The 27838-nt window shown below is 43.6% G+C and overlaps 1 protein-coding gene across 2 annotated transcripts; it reads right to left on the bottom strand.

Moving 5' to 3' along the window:
- Positions 1–26709, bottom strand: CRK (CRK proto-oncogene, adaptor protein). Of its 2 annotated transcripts, none has more exons than XM_077480539.1 (3): positions 26309–26706; positions 15827–16359; positions 1–2608 (listed from the first exon to the last, which is right to left on the bottom strand). In XM_077480539.1, exons 1-3 carry the CDS (start codon positions 26520–26522, stop codon positions 2471–2473), a joined length of 885 nt encoding a protein of 294 aa, XP_077336665.1. In that variant the 5' UTR covers positions 26523–26706; the 3' UTR covers positions 1–2470. The 2 variants fall into 2 exon arrangements, with proteins under 2 accessions (XP_077336665.1, XP_077336666.1); XM_077480540.1 differs by having other exon boundaries at positions 2472–2608; positions 15997–16359; positions 26309–26709.
- Positions 26710–27838: the final 1129 nt, after the last annotated feature.

Here is a 27838-nt window from a genome sequence, read left to right as displayed (position 1 = left end):
TTTAACACCCCCATTAACTTGCCTTTATTAATCCTTCAATAAAAATAAACACACAAATTTGCATTAATACAAAAACATTAACAAATATAGTGTGCCGTTATTCATGCCCATGAAACTACTACCTCAAAATAAACCTTCTAAAGACCATCTAGTGGAAAGCTCAATGTCTTACTAGTTGTAGGGTTCACTTATGAGAAAGTTATTTCATAAGTATTAAAAATCTGTTTGGTTTTTAGAAGTACACATTGGGGATATTTATGAAGTAGTAAATTCACTTTCACCAAACATTCACTGGTTTATAAATCAACCACTGTCATTTAAAAACACATACACCAATATTCACTACCTGTAGTGAATGTTTGGTTACCGATGTAGTTCCATTTAAAAAAAAAAAAAAAAAAACATAGGATGTTATTGTACTCATTTGATAAACACATTCACCCATACTCTCAAATAGCAATTTGAAAGTGATACGTTACCTGACATAAGTACTAAACAATCACAAAAGGGATTAAAAAAGGAACGAGCTTGTGGGATGTGCAATTTGAAATAATAATAAAAAAAATTATATATATTATACACAATTTAAACAACTTTTTAATCATTTGGAAGTGGAAGCTGCTGCAGACATGGCCCTAAATGATGCTTTCTACCTTTGTGTTACTCCCCTTTTTGTCAGGCTGCTATAGGTGTTGCAGTTCACATCTGGCACCATGTTCAATGTTAATCTCTTTCTGTAATACTGTGCCATGGTGGCTGAAAAATAGGAGGAAGCATAGCCTTTTTTTCCCCCAAAGCACGTGTCAACATAAAATTTGTCACAAAAAGCTAGTACTTGCATGACTAAGTTCTACAATGATGACCACGGTATACATGATGCTCTAACTCATGCTCATTTTTTTATTTGACCTGTTCAGCATTGAGGCACAGCCAATGAATGGACAGAATATAAACTTGTCCGGAAATAATAATGGGGTTGATGTAATAACAGTACCACCATAGGGGTATTCTTATTTTGGGATGGCAATGTAACCATGAGAATGAAATAGGTGGAGAAAAGAGGCATGACCAATACAATGATTGGACCGAGTTATTGGTTGGTACTTTTTTTTTTCTTTGACAAAAGGAAGGTGGTTCAAAATGAGAAGGCGGTAAACTGACAAGATCAGCCTTCTAAACTCAAGGGACATCCTTTTCAGTGACACTGTCAGTCCTTGCCATTGCTTAGTGTAATGCTGTTTATCAATAGCCGTCTTTCTCACGGAATACTGCATGACAGCGCAGATCACTAGAGACACCCTATTTGCTCAGTACTCTTTTCACGGTACTGTAGAAACTCGTACTTTGATTACCGGAGATCACTCATGTTTTGCTTCTTTGATGAAAAGCTGAAGACACCAATTCTCACTTGCAGCACTGCTCTCCAAAACCCTTGGAAATGGAAGTGGACAGATGTAGTGAGTGATGGAAGGAGAGTAGAGCAGCAAGGAATAACAGGGAAAGTAGGAAGGAGGATAGTAATGCAAACAAGAGCCCAAATAAAGGGCGTGTAGTAGCAGTTACAAGACTATCCAGTTAGAGTGCTGCTAAAAGACTGTAGGAAGTGTGGAGAAAAGGAGACAGCAAAAAAAAAAAAAAAAAAGGTCAAGACCCCATGGAAGAAAATAAACTAAACAGATAGAGAGAGAACTCATGAGGAGGAATCAGAATGCAAAAGCACCATGCCAAGGTTAGCGGAGTGTAGCCTCCAGGGACCATAAAGGGATGTGCCAGGAAGAAGAGAGAGAAGCGGCCAGGTGCAGAAGAGCAGGGCTGGGTAGAAGACATGAATGATTTCACTGGAACAAACTGCAGCACAGCATATAGATAAGTTGAGGCAAAAACTGAAATCCCATTGTCTTGAAAATTTAAAAAGCCTTGCAGGTTTATATTAAGGATTAAAGAAATAATACTGGAAATAGCAAAGCAGCTCTTTGATTTTCATTTACAGCTGACTTAAACACAAAATGCATAATTTAGCCAAATAAATTGGCGTACAGTGTTTACAAAAGGAAACGTTAAAAGTCAGTTTTAGAAAATGGTGATGTCCAATGTCAGATCTTGAGACTTCTGCTGGTCTGGAAAACTATACAAAATGAGAAAGAACAAAAGCCCTGTAAAAAAATGTCTCTTGTTCAAATAAAATGCCTTGCTATAAGCAACCGTGCAGTTCACTGCATTTGCATGTGGTATTGCCATGCTTTGATGTTTCATTATTGCCTACTTTCAAAAAACAAAATGCGAGCTTGTACCCTGACTCTGCCAAAACTCATAGGAACTGCTTGATCACAAGCAAGGGGATTTTGGGGCATTTGCTACTTTTTTTAAGCTACACATCTCGAAACCTGTGGAAGGCAATCTAAATGGCAGATGGAGAAAGAGGGAAACAGAGCAAGATTGTTCGCATTTTGGGAATTGGTCCAAGTCACACTCAGCTGAAGTCTTCATCGGGGTTCTGTTGATCCAGCAGACGTACATGTGTAAATGGAAAGTGACCATATTTTCCGTTACACTCGCCTTCCCACTGACCACTCACGTTAATTTTTGTTACTTTCACTAGTTCACCAACCTGTGGAAGAAAAATGGGAGAAAATGAGGCCACAAAAAAAAAAAAAAAAAAAAAAAAAAAAACATATGCAGCTGCTCTGTAGACCAAGGAAACATTAACATTTTCAAAGAACATACTTTGTACAATGGGCTAACAATTCATGGAAAAGTGGAGATGAGGACCACCATACCAGCCAGTTATTAACAGTCTCATTTTCTAACCTAACCGGTTATGATCTATTAAGTGATGTGCCTAAACCACATTTAAAACAACTTGCTCACCCTTGATCTATTAAAAATACACCACTGAAAGCAATCATAGGTTCAGAAGGGACAAACAAATTATTAAAAGCGGTTGTCCAGTCTCCTGTGTAAAAGTGAAAAGTCAACAGCTACAAAAACTTAAATCGGGATTACAGAAGAAAAAGTTATTTGTGCTTTCTTTATGCACACAGGAAGAGACAAGGCCAGTGCATTTCTTGCAAAACTAAACAGGTATTTTCTGTACTTGATGAAAAGTTTTAGCTGGAAAAGTGAAAACAAAAAACACAGCCAGCATATCTAAAGACATGTAAACTGCAATACATTCAGGTTTTGTGGTTGGTTTAGATACTCTTTAAAGCTGTTGTGCATCAGACCAAAGATCATGCTCTTTCCGTTTTTGTAATGGCCTGATCAAAGCCGGTGGGTGGAAGTCTTATAAAAAGAACTTGATATTAGGTGAACAATGTAACATTTTGAACTCTGGACTAAGGCTGGGCTCGCACTATTGCAAATTAGATGCGGGAATCCAGCATCTAAATCGCAATAGTAAGATTGTGATCGGCTCTCTATGGAGCCGGTGAATATATCTCTGATATATATCTGTGCAAATTTGCACAGGAGCCCTGTCTCTTAGTCTGTTTCAGGTCCGAATTCAGCCAAAAATTGGGGCTGAAATCAGACCTGAAACTATGAACCAGAATGCACAGGACCCCTTGCTGGGAGCCGCATCAGTATTAGGTGTGAACCAAACCTAAAGATCTGTAAAGGTCTTGTTTTCTCTGGTCCATCCAAGTTTTATCCTGTTGCCACTAAAACATACTGGCTGTTTTGGTCTGGTGCTCCTTTCTGTATTTCTAAGGTTTGAACCCATATTCTTATCAGTATCCCTCCCTGGAGATTAGCTGTTAATCACCTCAGCCCAAGGAGGATTTACTCCCTTAAAATTAAAATTTTTTGAGATACAGTACTGCGTTGTGCAATTGTGCGATGTGGTACCAAAACAAAAATGGATATCCCTTTTCCCACAAATAGAGCTTTCTTTTGGCGGTATTTGATCACCTCTGTGGTTTCTTATTTTTTTGCACTATAAACAAAAAGACCATCAATTTTGAAAAAAATAAAATAAAATTACTTTCTGCTACAATAAAAAAAAAAAAAAAAAAAAAAAGAGTATTCAGTTTTTACGCCAATATGCATTCTACACATTTTTGGTAAATTCCCAATAAGCGTAGATTTATTGGTTTGCGCAAAAGTTATAGCATCTACAAAACAGGATAGATTTAATGCAAATTTATCAAAACATTTTTTTACTAGTAATGGCAGTGATCAGTGGTTTTTAGCAGGACTGTTAATTTGCAGTAGTCTGACCGGAGACAACTGACATTTGACACTTTTTTGGGAACCAGTGACATTACAGTGAGCAGTGCTATAAATATGCACAGACATTTTACTGACACTGGCAGGGAAGGGGTTGTGTTCCCCATTTGTATTTTCTAAATGTATGGGGGACTGTGTGACTAGGGAACACAAAGAACCGTCTTCCTTAGCAGGAAGACAGACCTCGGTAACATCCCCTGACAGAACAGAGATCTACCATGTTCACTTTGGCAGATCCCCGTTCTGTCTCTGCAGGGAACAATCACGGACAGCAGGCAGAGTCCACCAGACCCGCTCATTGCTTCCCCTGCTGGTCAATTGGATTGGATTTGCAGTCAAGCCACCTTGCCGCAGTACATCTGCGACAGGTGGTCGGAAAGTGGTTAAATGACCATTTTTGTGCATTTAATCTTCCTGTAATTCTGGATACAAGATACTTAACTGACCCAAGGCTGCTGATGGGTGCCAAAATCTTGGATGTGACATCAATAGCCCCAGAGCTGCCATTCAAAACACTGTAGTATTCCCCTGCTAAAATTCACATTCCCTCCCACCACAGCCTCTCATTTTATCTGATGACAGGGCAGAGGCACTGATCATAGGTGCCAGAGAGCACTGATCTCGTTAACTGTTGTGAAGGGCGTTTTCTTCACCAGGAAAAGAAATCTTCGGTCATCCACCACAGTTGTCTTCCATGGTCTTCGGGTCTTTTGGCGTTGCTGAGCTCAACTGTGCATTCTTTAAGGATGTTCCAAACAGTTGATTTGGCCACAGCTAATGTTTTTGCCATCACTCTGCTGGGTTTGTTTTTTAGCCTAATAATGGCTTGCTTCACTGATAGTGACAGCTCTTTTGATCTCATATTCCAAATCTCATACTCCAAATGCAAATAGCACACTTGAAATGAACTCTAGACCTTTTATCTGCTCCTTGTAAATGGGATAATGAGGGAATAACACCTGCCCACGGAACAGCTGAGCAGCCAATTGTCCCATAAGTGGGAGGCACATATACAAACTGTTGTAATTCCTACACCGTTCACCTGATTTGGATGTAAATACCCTAAAATTAAAGCTGAAAGTCTGCAGTTAAAGCACATCTTGTTCATTTCATTTTAAATTCATTGTGGTGGTGTATAGAGCCATAAAGATTAGAATTGTATTGATGTCTCAATATTTATGGGCCCGACTGTATATTTAATAACTTCATGACATCTGGAAACACTGCTGGGTCCTCTTCAGCTATCCCAAGAAGCAGCGGTGAGGCACAGTAACATTACCCATACCGTCTGGAAGCAAGGTATTTATCTTTTTTACTATAGCCAATACATTTTGTAAACTTTTCTTTGCCGAAAATTGTTTGGACACAGGCAAGGAAGGAAAAGTGGTGGGGGTGGGTTGTGGCAGGAAAGCAAGCCTTCAAATTTTTCATAAGTCTATTTAACCTGGCTGGCATATGTATTAATTGTGCGCAAAAGTTTGCTTATCCCGACAGAAAACATGAAATTTTGGCATGGACGAAAATATGACCGATGATGCCAAAGAACTGTCATTTAAGGATAGTGATCATATGAAACCATTATCAGTTGTTTGGATCCTTTTTAAAATCACAATGACAAATCAACCAAAATGCCCTGATCAAAAGTTCACATACCTTTGAATGTTTGACCATGGTACAGACAGACAGGTTAACATGGCAAAAAATAAAAGATAAAAAAAAATTCCCACAAGTGTGGCTTTAAAAATTGCAATTAGTGTCTGTATGTAAAAATATTCAATGGGTTTGTTTGCTCTCACACGTATGCACCGAGCAGGCTAGATACTGAGCCATGGGGAGCAGAAAAGAACGGTTACAAGCCCTGCGTAACAAGGTAATGGAACTTTAGAAAGATGGATAGGGATATAAAAAATATATATCCAGAGCCTTGATAATCAGTCAACCACTTATTAAGAAGTGGAAAATTAAGGGATGTCTTGATCCCAAGCCAAGGTCAGGGAGATCAAGAAAAATTGCTGCCAAAACTGCCAGAAGAGTTGTTCAGGATACAAAGAAAAACCCACAGGTAACCTCAGGAGAAATGCAAACTTCTCTGGAAAAAGACTGTGTGGTTGTTTAAGGAGCACAATAGGATGACATTTTTAGCTGCATGGTCAAGCTGCCAGAAAGAAAGCTTTAGTCTGGCAATGCCACAAAAAAGCTTGGTGAGGCGTGCCAAGGTGTTGTGGGGTATACTGTAACCAGGCTTTGTGACATTGGAGCAATAAGCACCGACTCCTGATTGGTGGGTGTCTTGCCAGTTGATCACAGTATAAAGCTAGACCACCTTTAAGGGTTTCTTTGCTCAAGCAGGCACTTATTTTGTACTTCAGCAATTGCAAAGCATAAATTCACAGAAAACTACATTACCAAATCAGATTGCCGGTAATTTTTCTCCCCATTCAGCCTTTTCATCTTACCCTGTCTACCTCTTAATCCCCATACTCTAACATACGCTCCCTACCCCTCCCCCAGTTGTGTCCCCTCCCTCCTGAAAGTCTTTGCTTTTTATCCATTTACTCGCGGGCGCACACACCCCCCCTCACTTATGTCCAACCCTGCTAATTCTAAACCCACATACTAATACAATCTCTCAAGAAACACTGGTGCATGAATTTTCATATCACTCACACTCCATATTTCCTCCTACCCTTCTGCCAACTTCTGGAGATATATCCAAAAACCCTGGGCCTTGATTTAACTGTGGCCATGACACCCATAACCCCACACCCTCTGGCAGCACCTGCAATGAAAAATGTATCTCCTAATTACTCCCCTGCCCAAAACTATCCAGTGCAGCAAAAAAAAAAAAAAAAAAAAAAAAAAAAGGAAAAAGGAGGTGGCTGCTTTTACAGGTATTTGAGCTTTTATCTCTGCCTAAAAGCGTGAAGAAGCCTGCGCACATTTATTGAGTTTTTGGGCATAATTTTTCTTCAAACCCTCCCCCCTTAGCTCATTTTTCTTTTGTGCGTTTGAGCTTCTGCGTGTGTTCTTTGGGCACTTAGGCCTTTCCCTCTGCACTTGAAAGTATTCAAAATGTCAAAATCAGTGTTATTGAAAACGTTTTTTTTTTAAACTGGAGCTTATAGGATGGCAGTAATCCGGAATGTGATGGCATGATATCACTTCCAGGTTACTAGATCTGAGACCCGAACAAAGCCTGGCTGGTCACTCGGGCCTCCCGGTAGGATGGGATACCCGGGCAGAGTGATGTAGTGGTAGGGGACTTGTAATAACAGCCAAGCGGCTGCTGAGCAGCGTTGGTTGTTACAAGAAAGCTGACCGTCCGCTCTAAAGAGCAGTACTGGGGTGATGCCTGCAGCTACATGCATCACTCTGGTACAACACCTCAAAGCAATATCGGTAACAATTGGTACGTTTCTGGCCAATGCTTCAAAAAAATGAATATCGGCTGCACTGAATCGGCCGACACCCATCAGGCTTGCTCCTGTTTGCCATAAACTGCACAAAAGGTTAAGGCTCAAATGCTGTTGTCCCCTCTGAGAAAGTCTCTCCACAGGTTAGATTTCTATATAGATATGCCATAAAACGAATTGTTCAATGCTCACAATATACAGCAATACCAATTCCCTCTGAAGAAATGCTGTCATACATTTCTGTTGTAACAGCTTTAACTCTGCCTCCTCACACTGGTCCAAAAACGTTACCACTGCCTCCCTGGACACGTTCACAGCCCCCTCATTACAGACAGAAGCAGGCCCCAACCCCCACAACCATGACAAACGGACAAGTCTCAAAAAACGTAGCCGGGCTCTTGAGCATCTGTGGCTTAAGACTAAAGCTGGCCATACATTAGACAATTTTCTTGTACTATTTTCTTTTAGATTTACCAAAAACATAATATTAGGTCGAATCTAAACACTTTAAATTCATATGCATTCAGGCAGGTCCTTGACCTACATAGATAAAAGGAAAATCTAAACAAAATTAAATAAGTATATTAGTATTAAATTGTACAACGCAAGGCCAGCCTGAGTCTCCAAAAGATTTTAATATACTGTAAATCTGCCCTCCAAAAATACAATTCCTACCTCAACATCGCAAAGCAGACCTATTTTACCACTCATTAACATGCTTTCATCCCCATCAACTCTTCTCTACTTTGCCCTCCATTGCCTCCACCCACTAACTGCCCAGGAGATTACCAATCACTTCAAAAATGAGATTGATACAATCCCTGATGAGATCTGTGCTCCCTCCGCGTCCACAGGTACACTCATTACGTCACACATTCAACCCAGCTACTATAGACGAGGTTGGTAAACTTTTGTCTAATGCCCACCTAACCACCTGTACCCTCAGAACCTCTGGCTCTAGCCTATACTCTCTAAAACACATATTCAATCTTACCCTCTCTTCTGGCGTTTTCCCCAACTCTCTAAAACGTGCACTAGTCATCCATGTGTGCATCAGCCCCCTAATACTTACCAGAGTTCCATCTAGAGCCAGCAATGTTGCATGAGAGTCTTGGCTGTCTGGGACTCCCCTCATTGGCTGAGACAGCTGCGTGGCTCCACTGGCTCCTGCTGCTGTCAAAGTCAGTGAGCTAAGGAGAGAAAGGGGGCAGGGCCTGCCCTGGCTCCGTGTCTGAATGGACACAGGGAGCTGCAGCTTTGCTCGGGTGCCCCCATACCAAGCTGCTTGCTGTGGGGGCACGCAACAGGATGGAGGGGCCTGGAGCGCCAAAGTGGGACCCAAGAAGAGGAGGATCTGGGCTGCTCTGTGCAAAATCACAAAACAAGACTTTAGTATCATTTGAACCTATGTCCCATTTCCTTGTTCCCCTTCAGTCCAAATTTCGCTCTCAACACTTCACAGAAGCAAATCTCCTAAAACTCACAAAATGTATTAAATGGCTAAAACCAATGGTCACTATTCTATGCTCCTACTCCTGGACCTTTCATACAGTTGACCACTCTCTCCACCTCAAAAAACAGTCACTCCTTTGGTCTCTAGGACTACACTCTTTGTGGGTTCTCATTCTATCCATCCCACTGCATTGTCACCTGCAATTCTACCGCCTCTTCATTTTTCGTCAGGGTCCCCAAAAGGTTCTGTTCTTGGACCTCTCCTATTCTCGATCTACACCTTCTCCCTTGGCCAATCTCCCATGGCTTTCAATATATCAGCTGACGAGACTCCCAAATCTCTCTACACCCTTCAAGTTCACTCCACTTCTACTCACACAACAAATTAAATTCAAAATACTAACAAAGCCACCCACAACTTTGTCCCCAGCAACATCACTAACCTTGCTTCAAAATGCCACCCAAATTGTTCTTTTCAAATCTCCTGCTCTCTAGCTCCATCACCCCCTACCATGATTGACACCAACTTCTCCCCCCCCCCCTTCATCTTCTGGAACTCCCAACCCCAATCAGTCTGAATATCTCATGTTCTGCCCACTTGTAGTCGATCTCTGAAAACCCTTCTTTTTATAGACGTCTATTCTACCTCCACCTGACAACTGCACATTTCAACTCATCCCCCATAATTATTACCTTTTGTATCACTTGACCCTTCATTTTAGATTGTAAACTTAAGAGCAGGGCCCTCCGATTCCTGCTGTACTGAATTGTATTTTAACTGTGCTGTCTGCCCCCATGTTGTAATGCTGTATATAAATCCAGTTAAAAACCTGTGTTTGGGGGTTCCAAGTCATTTTCTAAGGAAAAAATGTTGATTTGAACAGGAGGACTGTCAGATTGGCCCAGACAGCAAGGTGTTTGGGCTGGTTCACACAACATGGAGTCTAGTGCATTTTTTTCTGCATTAAAAAAAAATGCATGGTCAGAAGGTTATATGGATTCCAATGGCAAAGCTCACACCATTCCAGTGTGTTCCAGTAAACAAAAGTAGAACATGCTGCATTTTTTCTGCAACAAACTGCACTGAAACACACCAAAAACGAATTTGAGGGAAAAACAAAACAAAACAAAAAAAAACAACCCACTACAACTCAGGAAACTTTGTGAAAAAATGCACTGGAAAGCATTGAAAACATCAGAATGCATAACGCACACACAGAAATGCACCCGCAACTCATCTCAACTGTGTTTCTGTGGTGTGAACTGGCCCTAAGCTACACTTATCTGCATACACTTAACACCAATGCTGTAAAGTACTGGCCATAAAATGCTACTGGTTCATTAAAGACATAAATGGCAATTTTTATCAATGACCCTAAAAATCAGAAGGTTTTGACAAAAAATGTTAATGCCGTCTGTAAAATTAGGCAGAAACAGGGATGTCCAACTGTAAATAGTACAGATATAGACAGAATAATGAGTCAACTTGGAATCTCATGTTCCATCTGTAGCTTTGAGTTTCCAAACCTCATGAATAAAATGACTGAAAATACCCATTGTGCATAAAATATTACAGTCAGGGACTTCCTTCTATTTCTAGCTACTCAAGCTTTATGAAAAGGTCACATACAGGTCTAGAATCCGGTATCTTAGCATACCCAATGGCTCAAACTACCAAGTCACAGGGTCTGAAAACAAAAACCTGAAAATCTGACGCATGGATAGCAAGACGTTATTGTAAAAATATGGAAATGCAGGATAAGTGGGCATCTGTGTGTGCTCTTTATTGCTGTCATCACCTTGATATGCACCCATTGCTAGACTAATTCTGGAGAAAAAAAAAAAAAAAAAAAACACACTTGGTACTTTCGGAAGTAATTGGCGAGTATCGCATTGTCCTTATAGAAAACTGCCTTAATTTTCTGGAATGTTCCTTACAAATGTAAAATGATTGTGGTATACAATTTAGTAAAATTCTGAAAATCTAAACCTGTGCTATATTAAAAAAAAAAAAAAAAAAAAGTATAACAAAAGGCAAGCTTTTTTTAAATTTTTGATAGAGTAGAGAGAGATTAGAACTCCAGTCAGGTTTCTATTGCTGTCTGTGCCCATTAGAGACATTTTTCCTATTTACTGTTATCAAAAGTAAAAGAAAATCCCAAATATTGGGTTGTCACCAGATAGAAAAATTAATAATAAAATAAATAAAAATAAACCAAACAAAACACAAGGGTTGAGACAAATCATTTAACAATTACAGGGGTGTTGCCACTTGTCAGCTTTTACTCATGCATGTAAAACCTTTATCCCAAAAGGGAAAAAGACCAAACATTAAAGTGTTTATTAACCAAAACAAAAAAAACTGCTGCTGTTCATGGTTTAAGGGAACAGGATCTCAGTGCTGTGTAATGTGGCCCCATCTATCGCCTAAAAAAAAAAAAAAACCTTACTGATCTTGCCTGGCTATACCCTACCCCCTGTATGCTGACCACAGTATATCATGGGTGCTGGTCCGTTTAGGTGCCTCCGTCATCCACAGCCCTGCTCTATCCTTCTCTCCCCCTCCCTCCATGTCTGCTCGTGTCAGTACCCACCCCCTCCTGCTGCTCTCATAACTACTATAAAATCCTCCCAGCCCCTCTAACATGTGTCCCTGTGCCATAAAAAATATGCTGATCTGTACCTATATCAGAGCGGCTCCCGGCACTCACGTGACCCTGGCTCCTTCTCCTCTCCTTTCCGGCTAACGTCACTGGGAGTGCTTGGCCCCGCTAGCTGGAGCTGACAGCCAGGCAGAAGAGAGGGCTGGAGGAGTCATGCGAGTGCCGGGAGCTGCTCCGATATAGGTATAGCTCAGCATATTTTTTATATAATACAGGGACACATGGTTATGTTACAGAGGGGATTGGAGGTTTTTATAGTAACAACCACTTTAACTGCTTAAAAAGTGTTAGCTGGACTTCGGCTTTAATTTGTAAGTTAAGTCCATCTAAATCTGCTAGGGCATCCAACAGTACCCTCTCCCCATCACAATGCTGCTTTCCAAAAGGTGGCTCTGTTGCTCCACCATCCAGAGTGGAGAAACCCTGAGGTCTCTTGCACACTGCAGCTTGAAAAAGCTCAGTACAGTTATTTTTACTGAGCTAAAATACAGCCCATTAATTGTAATGTGCCTATGCACACCGGCGGGTAAACAAGCACTTGTGAATTCTTCAGTAAAAAATAAAAATTCTCTCAGTAATTTACGCATCATGCTCATGATATTGCACAAATTACGTTTAAATTCCGCAGCATACATAGAAAAATAAATAAAGCAGTCTGAAAAAGTCAAACAGGAGCATCGTGTGTAAAAGGTCCAAGAAAGGAAGAGTTATGCTGCGTACACACGATCGGATTATCCGGCGGACTTGGTCCGGCGAATCCACCTGTGTGTAGGCTCCGGCAGACTTTTTCTTCCCAAAAGTCCGGCGGACTTGGAAAGAAGTTTTGACTCAAAATTGTCTGCAGGACTCGGCAGTCCGGCGGACAATCCACTTGCTCGTCCTCACCCCCTTTCCTGACCGCCCGGGCTGCGTGCTCAGATAAGGGTCTGCTATGGACTTTGGGGGGACCCCCACACCGTTTGTCGGCGTAGGGCTTCCCTTTAAATCCATACCAGGTAACGGGGCTCGCAAGGTGTCAATCTGGCTGATGGAGGCGCCGACATTGACTTCCTTTGCTAGTCCCGTCTACCTGGAGCCATGTTCAAAACTAACGCACTTTACTCATGTGTGGGCAAGCCCATTCATTTCAAAAGTCCGGCGGACTCCCGCCATAGTCCGGCGAATTGTCCGCCGGAAAAGTCCGGTCGTGTGTGGGCAGGTCCGCTTGTTCGGAAAGTTTGCCGGAGCTCCGCTGCAAAGTCCAGGGGGTTGTCCGCCGAACTAAGTCCACCTGATAGTCCGATCGTGTGTAAGCGGCATTATGGCCACATTATGCAAAAAATGTAAAAACATATGAATGACAGCGTGCAGGGTGCTCTGTTCTCACCGTGCTTGTGCAACAATGGTGGGTGCTCTGTTTTACTGGGACATGGTGTGACCCTGATCTCGGTAAGGAGCCGATGACGCAGCTCTTTACCAATGTGATCGGCTGTTTCCAACAGCAACTGATTTCATGTAAACAAGGAAATAACATTTATCGGCTCTCCTCACCTCACACCGACAATGTGTGAGGAGAGACGATCAGTGGCATCTCCTCACAGGGGAGACCTGTACAGATAACCACGGCACGGATCATCAGTCCAGCCCCAACAGTGCCCAGTGCCACACATCCGTGCCCCCTATGAGTGGTGCATACAAGTGCCAGGCCGCCTCATCTGCGCCCATCAGTGGAGAAAAATTACTTATTTACAAACTTCTCTGACAAACTTGAGCATAAAATGGTGATCATTCCAATATTTTATGTCACACTGTATTTGCGGTCTTTCAAACACAATTTTGGGGAAGAGACCTTCATGAAAAAAAAAAAAATTTATATATATATATATATATATATATATATATATATATATATATATATATATATATATATATATATATATATATATATATATAATTTTTATTGCTGTCACGAGGAACGTAAACATCCCTTGCGACAGCAATAGTCAGCGACAGGAACTCTTTATCTAAAGATCTGGGGTCTATAAGAGCCCAATTCCCTCCTTTGCACTTAAAAGCATTCAAAACTGCAAGTTTGACAGTTTGAATGCTGTCATTTTTTTAATTTGGCACCTTTAAGTCTTCAGTAAACCGGAAGTGATGTCATGACATCACTTCCTGGTTACTAGATCTGAGACCCAATCAAAGCAGATTCCGGCTTTGTTCGGGTCCAATCACAACCGGTGTTCTGGCAGATAGTGTCCTGCCATCATGCGCTGTACGGGGCAGAAGAAGCTTTGGAAAATCTCCGAAGCTGAACAGCGCCTGCGCCGTGGGTGGAGGTGGTAGCCCCACCATCCAAGCGGACATAGGGTTGTGAAAATTAGAGGGCCCCTCGTGGGCGAGCTTCGCTCGACCTCGCTGCGCTCGGCTCTTTTATATTCCTGCTCTATGTCCACTTGGATGGTGGGGCTAGAACCTGGACTTACGGCGCAGGCGCCGTTCATCCTCGGCTATTTTCGGAATCTGTGTTGTTTTGTACTGCGCATGATAGGACACCTGCACATGTCAGCCGACCAGCTGGCTGATGCGCCGGCTGGTCACTCAAGGCCTTCCGGTGAAATAACAGCCGAGCAGCTGCTCTAAACGGCTGAAGGCATCACCCCGGTGCAACCTCTTCAAGCCGAGGTCGCATATTTACATATGGTTGGCATGAAGGGGGTTAGCATTGGTCTCGTGGCCTGAGAAATCTCAGGTCTGTGCAATTACATGATATACAAGTGGTCAAAATTTTACTGCACTTAATGTGGTTGTAAATCCTTACATATACCAAGTGAAGGGACTATGCCCATGTGACACACATTAAACAAATCCTCCCAAATAAGTTGTACCTGTTTAAAATCGACAGTCCTCTTCTCTATAGCCAAACTGCAGAACTTATACAGCTTGCCTGAGCATCCAAAAAGCAGGTGGGTGGGGAGCTGAAGTTGCACACTGTAGATCACAGTGAGGAGAGCTCTTAGACCTGGGGGGAGGGAAAGACATCACTCCCCCTTCACAAAGCAGAGGAACAAAGCTGAGGCCGTTAATCACAGGATGTGTGCTGGAGCTCCCACCAGTCACCTTTTTACCTCTTGCTTGCTAGGAAAACCTGTCAGAAGTGACGCATGCAGACAGAGGAAGGAGGTATAAGAAAGAAATTACACTTAGCCCGATGCTTGTGAACAGCAGTTGCGATAACAGCCGGACACGAGCAGTCACTGGAATGAGAGGCAGAACAGGGACGTGTGTGTGTAAACACACAAATCCCTATTCTGAGAGGCGATGCAGATCGTGAGTTCCTAATAGCTAGGAACAACAATCTGTCTTCTCCTATAGTCAGTCCCCTAGCCCTACAGTTAAAACACAGTCAGGGAACAGTTAACCTCTTGATCGCCGCCTAGTGTTAAATCCTTCCCTGCCAGTGAAATTTACACAGTAGTCCATGCATTTTTATAGCACTGATCGCTGTATAAATGGTCAATCGTCACAAAAATGTGTCAAAAGCATCCGCCATAATGTCGCAGTCACGAGAAAAAAATTAAATATAAAAGTGCCATGAATCTATTCCCTATTTTGCAGACGCTATAACTTTTGTGCAAATCAATCAATATACGCTTATTGCAATTTTTTTTTTTAAACAATATGAAGACTATAAATAGGCCTAAACTGAGAAAAAAAAAAGTGGTGAAATATGAGAATTAGGGGTTAAAAAAAAAAAAAAAAAAAATTATACACAACTATTCTTGTACACAGTACAAGTATTCTCAAGGTATAGGCATCCAATTTACATTTAAACTTGACAGTTCTGTTAAACTAAAAACCAGGATTCTTTTTCAGAAAATCTCTGTGGAAGGCAAAAATAGTAAGAACTGAATATCAATTTCAAATGGCAAAACCAACAACTCTCATAACATGCTTTTCCTCAACGCCCATACTTCAGTCTGCAGAAAAATAATCTATACTACTTTTAATTTAGCCTAAACAATGATTGAAATTGAAAGGAAAATCAATTTGAAAAAACTATTTTCCTTCATGGCTGCCACCATTATATACCTCCAAAGCCAAGGCTGTCTTGTCGTAGGCATTGGGGACTCGCTTCTGGATAACCCTGGCAAAAATGGGCCCATTCTGGAGGTTAGGCAGCGGAGTGTTGACACTGGGCTGAGCATAGGGCCCTGGCTCCGGCCCACCCAGTGGCTGCGGATGCGAATTTTCCTGGTTACCTCCAATCAGAGCAGACCCGGAAGTTGGGGGAGGCTTGTACTTTTCCACATAAGGCACTGGTATCATGCCCCGTCTTCCTTCGTTGTCCTCTGCATTCCACCACTGCTCCTCAGGCTTTTCCCTGATTCTCAAGACGTCTCCTTTCTTAAATGGTAGATCTTCTTCATCATTGCCATTAAAGTCAAAAAGAGCCCGTACATATTCTACTTCTTCCTGCTTCTGGATCACTCCAGACTGCTTAGACTTAGAAACAGGTTCTATTAAAGTGGTAGTGTCCAGATAATGTATCTTATAAAATTCCAGCAGAGCAGGTAATGAGTCAAACTCTTGATCCCCTATCCGAAACCTGGTCTGGCCCATACCTGTATGGAGGAAAAAAAAAAAAAAGTTAGAAAAGCATGAGCAAGCAACCAAACTGTGTGTACTATAAAATATATATTTCCTTACTGTGGTTTAAAGAAAGCTGGCTAGACAGATTCTTGTAGTTTTAAGTAATTACATTTAAAGTACCAAACTTTTAGTACAGTGGTCTTTTAAAGTGTTACCAAACTCACAATAGTAAAAACAGTCTTTATATGCAGTAAAGCACAATTGTTATACTCACTGTGGAGCCTAAAGTGTTAGTCCTTCACATTGCATAAAAATGCTGTTTGATCCTGTCTTCTCTGATACTCCCCTTTTTCCACAGTCAACAATTCATCTCCTGATAGTAGAGTCTTGGGGGCACTCTACACATGCTCAGTTTGGCGTGTATTGCTAAAAATGTTTTACTTTTTTTGGAGGGTGCATGTGATCAGCACAGAGCCGATCAGTACTGTCCAGACAGAGGGTCAGGAGTCAAGCAGCCTCATAGGACAATCAGAGGAGAATGAAAACTCCTCATAAGCTTTATTTTACTAGTGCTCGGCCAGACACTGATGGAAGTCACAAGACTGCTATATAATGCTGATGAGAAAAAAAAGGTATATCAGTTTATATTTTCTAAAATGATTGCATTTCCATGTTCTGTGTACTGTGGGAGACCCAATATAGTTAATGTAGGGTCCTGGGTTTAGTAACACTTTATTGTCCCACACCTGAGTGCAGCCCACCTAGCAAAATACTTGCCACTATCCCCATCCCAGTGGCCTTTATTATGATGCTTGCCATTGCACAGCCTCAGCAACAAAACTACTTTCATCAGGTGTGCTTACTGTGCATGAGCTGCTCCTATGGTGACTTCTAACCATTCAGCAGAGCATGGCTCATACCTAGTAAAAATGGAGCTGCCGTATGCATGAGAATTGAGAGGACAACCTTGCAGGGACATTTCCATTACAAGGGCTTTACAGGAGGTGTGGGTGGTATTTACGCAATAATCGCACAGGTGGTGCCTATGGACACACATGAGCAGGGCATGGGAGCTAAACAGGGTGGATAAAAATCAATGAAAAAAAAAATACTTAAATCAGGATTATTTGTGATCATATTTGTTTTCATAAAATTATTTTGGAGTAAAAAAACTATCTAAAGAATTTTTTTTAAGATGAATAATAATAATAATTTATTCAGCATGAAAATTAGCTTATTTATGTAGCACGAGGCTGTATAGTCTGCAATATTTACATTTTTGGTAAACTCATTTGAGGAATCCAAGCCAAGATAACATGCACTACATTCACACAATTTCACAGTAACCATAAAAAAATCCCAAAGATCAGGAATATTCCTTTATCTCGTTGTTTTGCAAATATAAGTACACTACAAACTATGATTGAACTGGTTCTGATATCACCGTTTTACTAACCCGGCAGCTTATTCTAAATAGCAACCCTTAATTTTGTTTGCAAATTCTAACTACCAGCAAGAATAAGTCCCTACATTTCAAATCCATCATGGCAGCACCTGTTAGTTGGCATCCACTCACCTGCTGCCACCACGTCGCTCACCTTGTTGCGTCACTGCCGCAACCACAGGTGTCCCAATAAAGTGAATGGGACTGTCAGTGAGTAAACCGCAGGTCAGAGAACGAGCCACTGCAGGACAGAAATGACAGTTGCTCTTTAAAAATGATGATTTAAATCAAGTGGATTTAAATCAAGACTTTACTAGCGATTTAAATCAAATCCACCCTGTCTGCCACTTTAACAAAGCAGTCAAAATGGGCCTCAATTGTTCAATATCTGAAACCCTCAAAGGCCTGAGGGCATCTTTTTTTTACCAGTTTAGATGACTACTTAGCATTATAAGTTCAGTCATGAAAACAACCTGCCACTAAATACTCAAAATCTATTATTCACACATGATCATGCAAACATGTACAATTTAGGCCTCATGCACACGAGACGCAGTTAAACGCGCGTTCAGATGCAGTTGGACAGTTTTTTCAACTGCACCTGAACTCATTCAATGTTATCCTATGTGTCCATGCACACAGTCTCGTTTTTTTGCGTTTATATGCAGTTGCGTTTAATCACGTTTTTCCAGAAGCAAAAAAATGCGTTCAGAGACAAAAATTTCTGCGTTTCAGACGCAAAACGGGGCTAAACGCGGCTAAACGCGGCTAAACGCGGCTGAACGCGGCAACCGCGTTTAGCCGCGTTTGCGTTTATATGCGTTTTTAAAGGTGACCTTTTTTTTTACATTAAAAATCTCAAAAATGATTGCAAATGATGAAAAACCATTAGAAAAATATTTTAAACAATTGCAATTGCAAGTGGACAATCCACAACTTGTGGCAAGTGACGTGGCAAGTGGACAATCCACAACTTGTGGCAAGTGACATGGCAGGTGGCAAGTGATGTGGCAAGTGGACAATCCACAACTTGTGGCAAGTGACGTGGCAGGTGAAGTGGCAAGTGACGTGGAAAGTGGACAATAGACAACTTGTGGCAGGTGACGTGGCAAGTGACCTGGCAGGTGACGCGGCAAGTGACTTGGCAGGTGACGTGGCAAGTGGAAAATCAACAACTTGTGGCAGGTGACTGGCATGTGACGTGGCAAGTGGACAATCCATAACTTGTGGCAGGTGACGTGGCAAGTGACGTGGCAAGTGGACAATCCACTTGTGGCAGGTGACGTGGCAGGGGACGTGGCAAGGGACGTGGCAAGTGGACGATCCACAACTTGTGGCAGGTGATGTGGCTGGTGACGTGGCAAGTGGACAATCCACATCTTGTGTCAGGTGACGTGGCAGGTGACGTGGAAAGTGGTGTGGCAAGTGGACAATCCACAACTTGTGGCAGGTGATGTGGCTGGTGACGTGGTAAGTGGACAATCCACAACTTGTGGCAGATGGCATGGCAGGTGACGTGGAAAGTGGACAATCCACATCTTGTGGCAAGTGACGTGGCAAGTGGACAATCCACAACTTGTGGCAGGTTATGTGGCAAGTGATGTGGCAGGTGATGTGGCAGGTGATGTGACAAGTGGACAATCCACATCTTGTGGCAAGTGACGTGGCAGGTGATGTGGCAAGTGGACAATCCACAACTTGTGGCAGGTGACGTGGCAGGTGATGTGGCAAGTGACGTGGCAGCTGACGTGGCAAGTGGACAATCCAAAACTTGTGGCAGGTGACGTGGCAAGTGACGTGGCAGGTGACGTGGCAAGTGATGTGGCAAGTGGACAATCCACAGCTTGTGGCAAGTGACGTGGCAAGTGGACAATCCACAACTTGTGGCAGGTGATGTGGCAGGTGACGTGGCAAGTGAACAATCCACAACTTGTGGCAGGTGACGTGGCAAGTGACGTGACAGGTGAAGTGGCAAGTGACGCGGCAAGTAGACAATCCACAACTTGTGGCAGGTGATGTGGCAAGTGACGTGGCAGGTGATGTGGCAAGTCACGTGGCAAGTGGACAATCCACAACTTGTGGCAGGTGATGTGGCTGGTGACGTGTCAAGTGGACAATCCACAGCTTGTGGCAGGTGGCATGGCAGATGACGTGGAAAGTGGACAATCCACATCTCGTGGCAAGTGACGTGGCAGCTGACGTGGCAAGTGACATGGCAAGTGGACAATCCAAAACTTGTGGCAGGTGACGTGGCAAGTGACGTGGCAGGTGACGTGGCAAGTGACGTGGCAAGTGGACAATCCACAACTTGTGGCAGGTGACGTGGCAGGTGACGTGGCAAGTGAACAATCCACAACTTGTGGCAGGTGATGTGGCAAGTGACGTGGCAGGTGATGTGGCAAGTGACGCGGCAAGTAGACAATCCACAACTTGTGGCAGGTGATGTGGCTGGTGACGTGGCAAGTGGACAATCCACAGCTTGTGGCAGGTGGCATGGCAGATGACGTGGAAAGTGGACAATCCACATCTCGTGGCAGGTGATGTGGCAAGTGACGTGGCAAGTGGACAATCCACAATTTGTGGCAGGTGACGTGGCAGGTGATGTGGCAAGTGGACAATCCCCAACTTGTGGCAAGTGACGTGGCAAGTGGACAATCCACAACTTGTGGCAGGTGCCGTGGCAAGTGACACGGCAAATGCAAGTGTACAACTGCTCTCTATGCTGCTGCTGCTCACTCTGATCAAAATAGCAGAAATAGTTAAAAAAAATGCTTTGAGAGCTTGGGGAGGGTCTACATGATGTTATCTTTATAAACGCGTCTAAACGCAAACGCGTCTAAACGCGTCTAAACGCGTCTAAACGCGACATGCAAACGCGGCAAAACGCGCGTTTCTAAACGCGCGTTTCAGCTTTTTTTTGACAGAGGTTTCATCTGCGTCTCGTGTGCATGAGGCCTTAAAAACAATGCCACCAACATTCTGCATTTCTCCACAACCATGTGAGCATACATAATACAATGTATTGGTATACGGTTTCCAACATTTAAAACTTCTAGGGTCAACACTGCTGAACTGCCAACTTACAAGGAATACAGTCTCAAAAGTCCACAAATTGGCATGACAGAAGACCATGCAACTTTTCCTTCCAAGGAAGTTGTAAGTCTACAAAATACGCATGACAAAACCACAAAATGTCTACAATGATGTTTCCAGGCATGGAAAAAATTGCAACACAAATGCGAGGATTCCTAGTTTTTTTTTTTTTTTTTATTATTTTTGCTTGCCCTCCCTATATTCTAGTGCTGTGCCCAGAATCCTCCCTGGTCCAGTATCGGCAGTTCTCTTGGCAGGACACATCATTCTGTCTATGGAGTTCAGCTAGTCACTGAAACGCTTCCATGGGGGTATGGCAGTAGGCTAGTCACACAGTACTCCAAGACTGAGAAGCCACCTGCATGTACTTGCTCATGACGTGATTACCTGCGAATGACATGCATCCAGTGCCAATCATATGCAAGAAATTGTTTCATGAGTGATTACATGTGAGTGGGCGCGATTAGCTGTGGAAACTGTCAGACTACCGCTGCTTTCAATGGGGCTGCAGCAGAAAAAGCACCGTGGCACTGGAAGGGAGATCACCTCTCTCCCCCCACTCTCGACAATAACCTGGGACACGTCACAGGGCCCAGGATGATTGCCTGGCCAGTCCCGGCGCAGCTTACGCATGCGCAGAGAGTGCCCGGCTGTGACACAATTACAATGCCGGCGCTGCAGAGAGGAGGGCGAGACGAGCAGACCTTCATTTCCCCTCATCGCTGGACCCTGGGACAGTGTCCAATTATTAACCACTTGCTTACAGGGCACTTAAACACCTTCCTGCCCAGACCAATTTTCAGCTTTCGGTGCTCTCACAATTTGAATGACAATTACTCAGTCATGCAACACTGTACCCAAATGAATTTTTTGTCCTTTTTTTCCCACAAATAGAGCTTTCTTTTGGTGGTATTTGATCACCTCTGGGGTTTTTATTTTTTGCGCTATAAATGAAAAAAGACCGAAAATTTTGAAAAAAAACGCATATTTCTTTGTTTCTGTGACAGAATTATGCAAATTATTAATTTTTCTTCATAAATTTTGGTCACAATTTATACTGCTACATGTCTTTGGTAAAAATAACCCAAATTAGTGGATATTATTTGGTCTTTGTGAAAGTTAGAGAGTCTACAAGCTGTGGTGCGAATCGCACAAAATTGATCACATCTGATGTACTGGTGGCCTATCTCGCTTCTTGTGACCCGAACAAGTCAGGAAAGTACAAATACCCCCCAAATGACCCCTTTTTGGAAAGTAGACATTCCAAGGTATTTAGTAAGAGGTATAGTGAGCTTTTTGATGTTGTCATTTTTTTCCCACAATTCTTTGCAAAATTAAGATTTTTCATTTTTTTTTTTTCTCCACAAAATTGTCATTGTAATAGGTTATTTCTCTCACGTGGCATGTGTATACCACAAATGACACCCCCCAAAAAATTTTGCTACTCCTCCTGAGTATTACAATACCACATGTGTGGGACTTTTTCACAGCCTGGCCACATAGAGAGGCCCAACATGCAGGTAGCGCCATCATGTGTTCTAGGAACATAAGTTACACATCTAACTTGTTGACTATTTATTACACTTTTGAAGCACCAGGACAATGACACGTGACACTGATGACAGATGGCACTGATACGTGGCAATGATGACAGGTGGCACTGATGACAGATGGCACTAATATGTGGCACTGATGACAGATGGCACTAATATGTGGCACTGATGACGCGTGGCACTTATACGTGGCACTGATGACACGTGGCACTAATACGTGGCACTGATGACACGTGGCACTGAAACGTGGCACCGATGACAGATGGCACTAATACGTGGCACTAATATGTGCCACCGATGACAGATGGCACTAATACATGGCACCGATGACGCGTGACACTGATGACAGATGGCACTGATAAGTGGCATTGATGACACGTGACACTGACAACAGATGGCACGTGACACTGACAGGTGGCACTGATGACAAATGGCACTGATACGTGGCACTGATGACAGATGGCACTATGTGGCACTGATGACACGTGGCACTGACGGCAGGTGGCACTGACGGCAGGTGGCACTGGGGGCAGGTGGCACTGGGGGCAGGTGGCACTGGGGGCAGGTAGCACTGGGGTGGATGGCACTGGGGGCAGGTAGCACTGGGGTGGATGGCACTGGGGGCAGGTAGCACTGGGGTGGATGGCACTAGGGGCAGGTAGCACTGGGGTGGATGGCACTAGGGGCAGGTAGCACTGGGGTGGATGGCACTGGGGGCAGGTAGCACTGGGGTGGATGGCACTGGGGGCAGGTAACACTGGGGTGGATGGCACTGGGGCAGATAGCACTGCTGGGGGCGGATGGCACTGCTGGGGGCGGATGGCACTGCTGGGGGCGGATGGCACTTTTTATTTCATTTTTTTAATTTTTTTTTTTCCAGAATCAGAACGGCTGCCGCTGCAGCCGTTCATCTCTCCCCTCTCGCACTGTCTGTGCGAGGAAGGAGAGCGGCGCTGCGAGATGATCTCATATGTTTACATATGAGATCATCTCCCATTGGACACGCCGATCACGCTGTAAACGGCCGCTGTGATTGGCCGTTTACAGCGATCTGTGTTTGCCTGTCCCCGGGGGACACGGCGAACACAGAACTTCCACGATGCGCGCCCGCGGCGGCGCGCATTGCGGAAGTAAACATCAGGCCGTCCAGGGACGACCGCCCGAACGAACGCGCCTGCTCTACGGCCGTAATTCGGCTATAGGGCGGGCGCGAGGAGGTTAAAAAAGTCAGCAGCTGCAGTATTTGCAGCTGTTGACATAATTATTTTTTTTTATTTTTTTTTAGCAGAACTCCGCATTAAGTTAGCAGCTACAAATACTGTTGCTGACTTTTAATATTAGGACACTTACCTGTCCACGAATCCAATGGTGTCTTCATCCGAGCGGATTTTTCAATCAGCTCTCGGGTGCTGCCGACATCTCGGCTAAGGGAAACTGGCAGTAAAGCCCTCACAGCCAGTTCCCTACCACACATGTGTAAAGCTTTGTGAATGGCCCGGCTGCATGGGAAGGAGGGGGCCGAACTTCTGGCTGATGTCACCACGGTGAAGTCAGCCAGAAGTTGGAGATAAGTACCTGTCAAAACCAGGTAACCGCCGCTCCTCCTCCTCCAAAAAGGTGCTGAATGTTGCAGTGGAGGGGGAGGTCAACAATCAGAGCTCCCTTTTGGGTGGAGCTCCACTTTTCCTTTCCTCTTAAAATGGTTCATCTGTTCAGTTTAAACATTTTATGTTTTCCATTTCCTATTGCAAATCATTGCATTCTGTTTTTATGTTGATTTTACACAGCATCCAAACTATTCTGGAATGGGGGTTGTACAAAAAAAACACAAAAAAAAAAAAAAAAAACTAACTTGTCACCAGATAACCAATTTCGACAAGAGGCTTCCCATAACACACGTGCATTTAAAGCAGTATTAAACACATATGAAAATGTGTTACATTTCAGCTTACAAATTCTTAATTATGGTGGCTGCTTCCTTTTTTTAGAATTTTTTCCCATTATTTTCATTTGGTGATCCAAGCCAGTAAATTTTATTTTTCAGCCTTTAACAGACCCAAGATGTCCAGACAAAGTAGCAGTTAGAGAATTGAGACAAAACATTAAACACTGAAAGGGGTGCTTAGCCTTTATTGATCAGCCTTTATTCATAAGGTGTCTGTCTCCATTGCTCCTCCATGAAGAGCAGATACACCCCAAAGACAGAAAAATGTTACTGGCCAGATCAGCAGGTGAAAAAAAAAAAAAAAAACTAAAAGAGAAAAACGAATTAAACCAGAATTAACTTGACCACTTCAGCCCTGGATGAATTTACCCCCTTCCTGACCAGGCCATTTTTTCTGACACAGCACTTCGTTGCTTTGACAATTGTGTGGCTGTGCAACGCTATACCCAAACAAAATTTACATCTTTTTTTACCCACAAATAGAGCTTTCTTTTGGTGTTATTTGATCACCTCTGCATTTTATTTTGCTCTATTAAAAAAAAAATAAAAATGATAATTACTCGCAATATTTTTTACTTTTTGCTAGAAGTATCCCAATTTATTTATTTTTTCCTCCGTTTAGGCAGATATGTATTCTACTTTTGTTTACCAAAAATCGCAATAAGCGTATATTGAGTGGTTAGCGCAAAAGTTATAGCGTCTACAAAATAGGGGATAGATTTTAGGCATTTTTAATTATTCACGATCAGCGGCCTATGATATTGCTGCGGACAAATCAGACACTTTGGGACCATTGACAATTAAACAGCAATCAGAGCTAAAAAGAGCCACTGTTTACTGTATAAATGTCACTGGCAGAAAAGGGGTTAAGTGTGTTCCCTAGGTGTGTTCTAACTGGGGGGGGGGGGGGGTATGGGACTGACTGGGAGAGAAGACAGATAGATGTTCCTACTTAGTAGGAGCACACAATCCATTTCTCCTCCCCTGACAAGACAGGAATTTGTGCATTTACACAAACCCTTGTTCTTGCTCTCATGCCCGCAATCGCGGGGGGGCGACACGCATCGCGGCTGCCGGCCATGCATATCAGGCTTGCCGCCATGCAGCTGCATCTTAAAGCAGCCGCAGTGTGATAATGATCTGTTGATCCCTTTGCAGAGAGAAGAAACAGATCATCCCCTCCATACAGAGCCCTGTGTTGATTGCCACTACAGGGCTCTCGGCTGTAATAAGACACAGCCAATCAACAGGTCCCAACCACGAATCATTTGCTAGGACCTGTTGACAAACTGCGCCTACAAGCACAGCTAGTGTCACGTGCCCTAAAATCGTCCTGCACTGAGGGCGGGTGGTCTTGAAGCGGTTAAAGAAGCCCAGGTACAAACAAACATAAAGTAACCCCATCACTACAAGTCAGGCCACTCCATTAACAGTGATAGCAGCTCCAGTTTCCTTTAGGTTCCCCCCCTTCCACACGGTGATTTGGCCAGTAAAACCCCTCCTGGTATTAGGATGCCAACACTCAAAACAGAGAAATTTTTGAACAGCAGCATGGGGTGAGGGGAGTGTTAGATGTACTAGCAGATTTAGATACACTAACCTATTGAACATGAACTCTAGCTAACACTTTATAAGCTGTAAATACTGATCACTGTAAGCAGCCCTGTCAGTGGTACCTGAGTGCTAACTGCTACAGGACAGTTTTATTCTGTTGAAAAACGTAATAATATTAGCCAGATCATTAGTTGGAACAAAAAAAAATGCCACCAGCAAATCTAGAAAGTGGTAAGCTGCAATATAATAAACGGTTGCTTTTGGGTTTAATAGCACTTTAAATCTGGTGCTGGGCCTCTCGTCACTACAGTCCTACCCCCCCCCCCCCCAACAATCATAACCAGGACCTGGATAACCCCAATCCTGACTCCGGTCCCCTCCCCCTCACTCACCGCTCTGCCGGTTGTTGCTGACGCTGTTGATGATGTAATGAGAGACTTTGGAGTTCTCGCTGACGGAAAGCACGTAGTCCCCGGGGATGGTGGTGGAGTCCCGCACCAGAAAGACCCCGTGCCGCTGGCCCTGCAGCAGGTTCACCGCCTCCTGCCGGTTCTGCCTCCCCCAGTACCAGCTCGCTCGGTCCTCGGAGTCGAAGTTGCCGGCCATGGCCCTTTCCTCCCCCCTTAGTCGCCGCTCCCCGGTATCCCTTCAACCCGGCTCTAGGCGCCCACCGACGCCGCCCGTCGTCACTCAAGCAGCACACGGGCCACTTCCAACCGATCCCGACCTCACCAAACCCGAAATGGCGGCACAGGAAAGATCTGACCTCACCTTCCGGAAGTGCGTCATCAGAGCGGCGTCCGCGGCGCGTGTGAAAACGTGCGCCGCCTCCTCTGTAGAGGTCAGGAGTGTCCGGGGCGGGGCAAGAATAGAGACTAATGGCTTCTTCAACACTGAATCCTGGGAAGTAGAAGAACGAATGCAGGCCGCCTGTTGGAATCTTTGGCTTTCTCCAGTGTGCCCGTCTGAATCCAGTCCACCTTATTAGTGCAGGCTTAACTTCTCTGACTGATGGGTTGTTTTATTATGTATTGAACTCTGTGTGCTTTGGCACTACAAAATAGGCAGAAGACAAATAAAATGAATAGAATATAAGTCCAGAATTGAAGGCTGGTGGTGTTGTGATCTGTGAAATCCATGTGATTGGACGCTCCAATCAAAAGCTCTCTCTACAGCCTGTTACAGTGGAACCAAACCCACTAATTCTTTATAGCCAAGGAAGCTGCCATGTTAGCCTCTGTTTGATCTGCAGCTGCCATGGGGCTGGGCATGATCCGTTATGACACCAGCCATTTGATGGCTTGACAGTACGGTTGAAGGCACAATGTGACAGTTATCATTCAGGGCACGAGTTGAGTAAGGCTGAGTTCACAATATTTCGAATTGGATGTGAATTTCTCCACATCCAATTTGCATAACAGGAGATTTTTGACCGACTCTCTATGGAGCCGATTCACATATCCCAGTAGCGGAGCAAATTGCACAGGAGTCCAGTGCGTCTTTTGATCAAAATTCAAGTCTGAGTTGTCCCTGAAATGGAGAACAGGGACACACCATACCCCCTCTGTCAGCTGCATCCGTATGCAATGTTAACCCAGCTTGTTTGGGAAGCTAACGTTTTGTCACAAACGGCAGACAGGCTTTTTACTGCAGAGGAGACTGGCAATGTCTCTTCTATAAAATACTACTTACCTGCTCACAGTGTTCTCCAGCATGTGAACTGAGCCGTACATGCACAGCTCAGCTTACATTGCTGTCAGGATGATTGACTCATGTGCAAGAGTGACGCAATCCCGCTCCAGCCAATGAAGATGGCTAAAGACCACGGCCCAGCAAAAGATGCTGGTGAGGGATGGTGACCATTGACAGAAAAGGTACATTTATCTCCCTTTAGTTCAAGGTTAAAATGAATCATGTTCTAT

The sequence above is a fragment of the Lithobates pipiens genome, unplaced genomic scaffold (genome assembly GCF_037356315.1).
Source record: "Lithobates pipiens isolate NorthernLeopardFrog02 unplaced genomic scaffold, aLitPip1_a1.2 Scaffold_16, whole genome shotgun sequence".
Classification (NCBI taxonomy): domain Eukaryota; kingdom Metazoa; phylum Chordata; class Amphibia; order Anura; family Ranidae; genus Lithobates; species Lithobates pipiens.
The sequence above is the reverse complement of the archived record's forward strand: the minus strand, read 5'-3'. Positions and strand labels throughout refer to the sequence as shown.

What these genes read in the sequence shown, in the direction of transcription:
- CRK (XM_077480539.1), bottom strand. Translation starts at nt 26,522, where the DNA reads ATGGCCGGCAACTTCGACTCCGAGGACCGAGCGAGCTGGTACTGGGGG. An exon ending in CAGCAACAACCGGCAGAGCG is followed by an intron (nt 16,360 to 26,308) that starts GTGAGTGAGGGG and finishes TCCTCCATACAG; the next exon opens with GTATGGGCCAGACCAGGTTT. An exon ending in AGACAGCCTTGGCTTTGGAG is followed by an intron (nt 2,609 to 15,826) that starts GTATATAATGGT and finishes TTTCTTCCACAG; the next exon opens with GTTGGTGAACTAGTGAAAGT.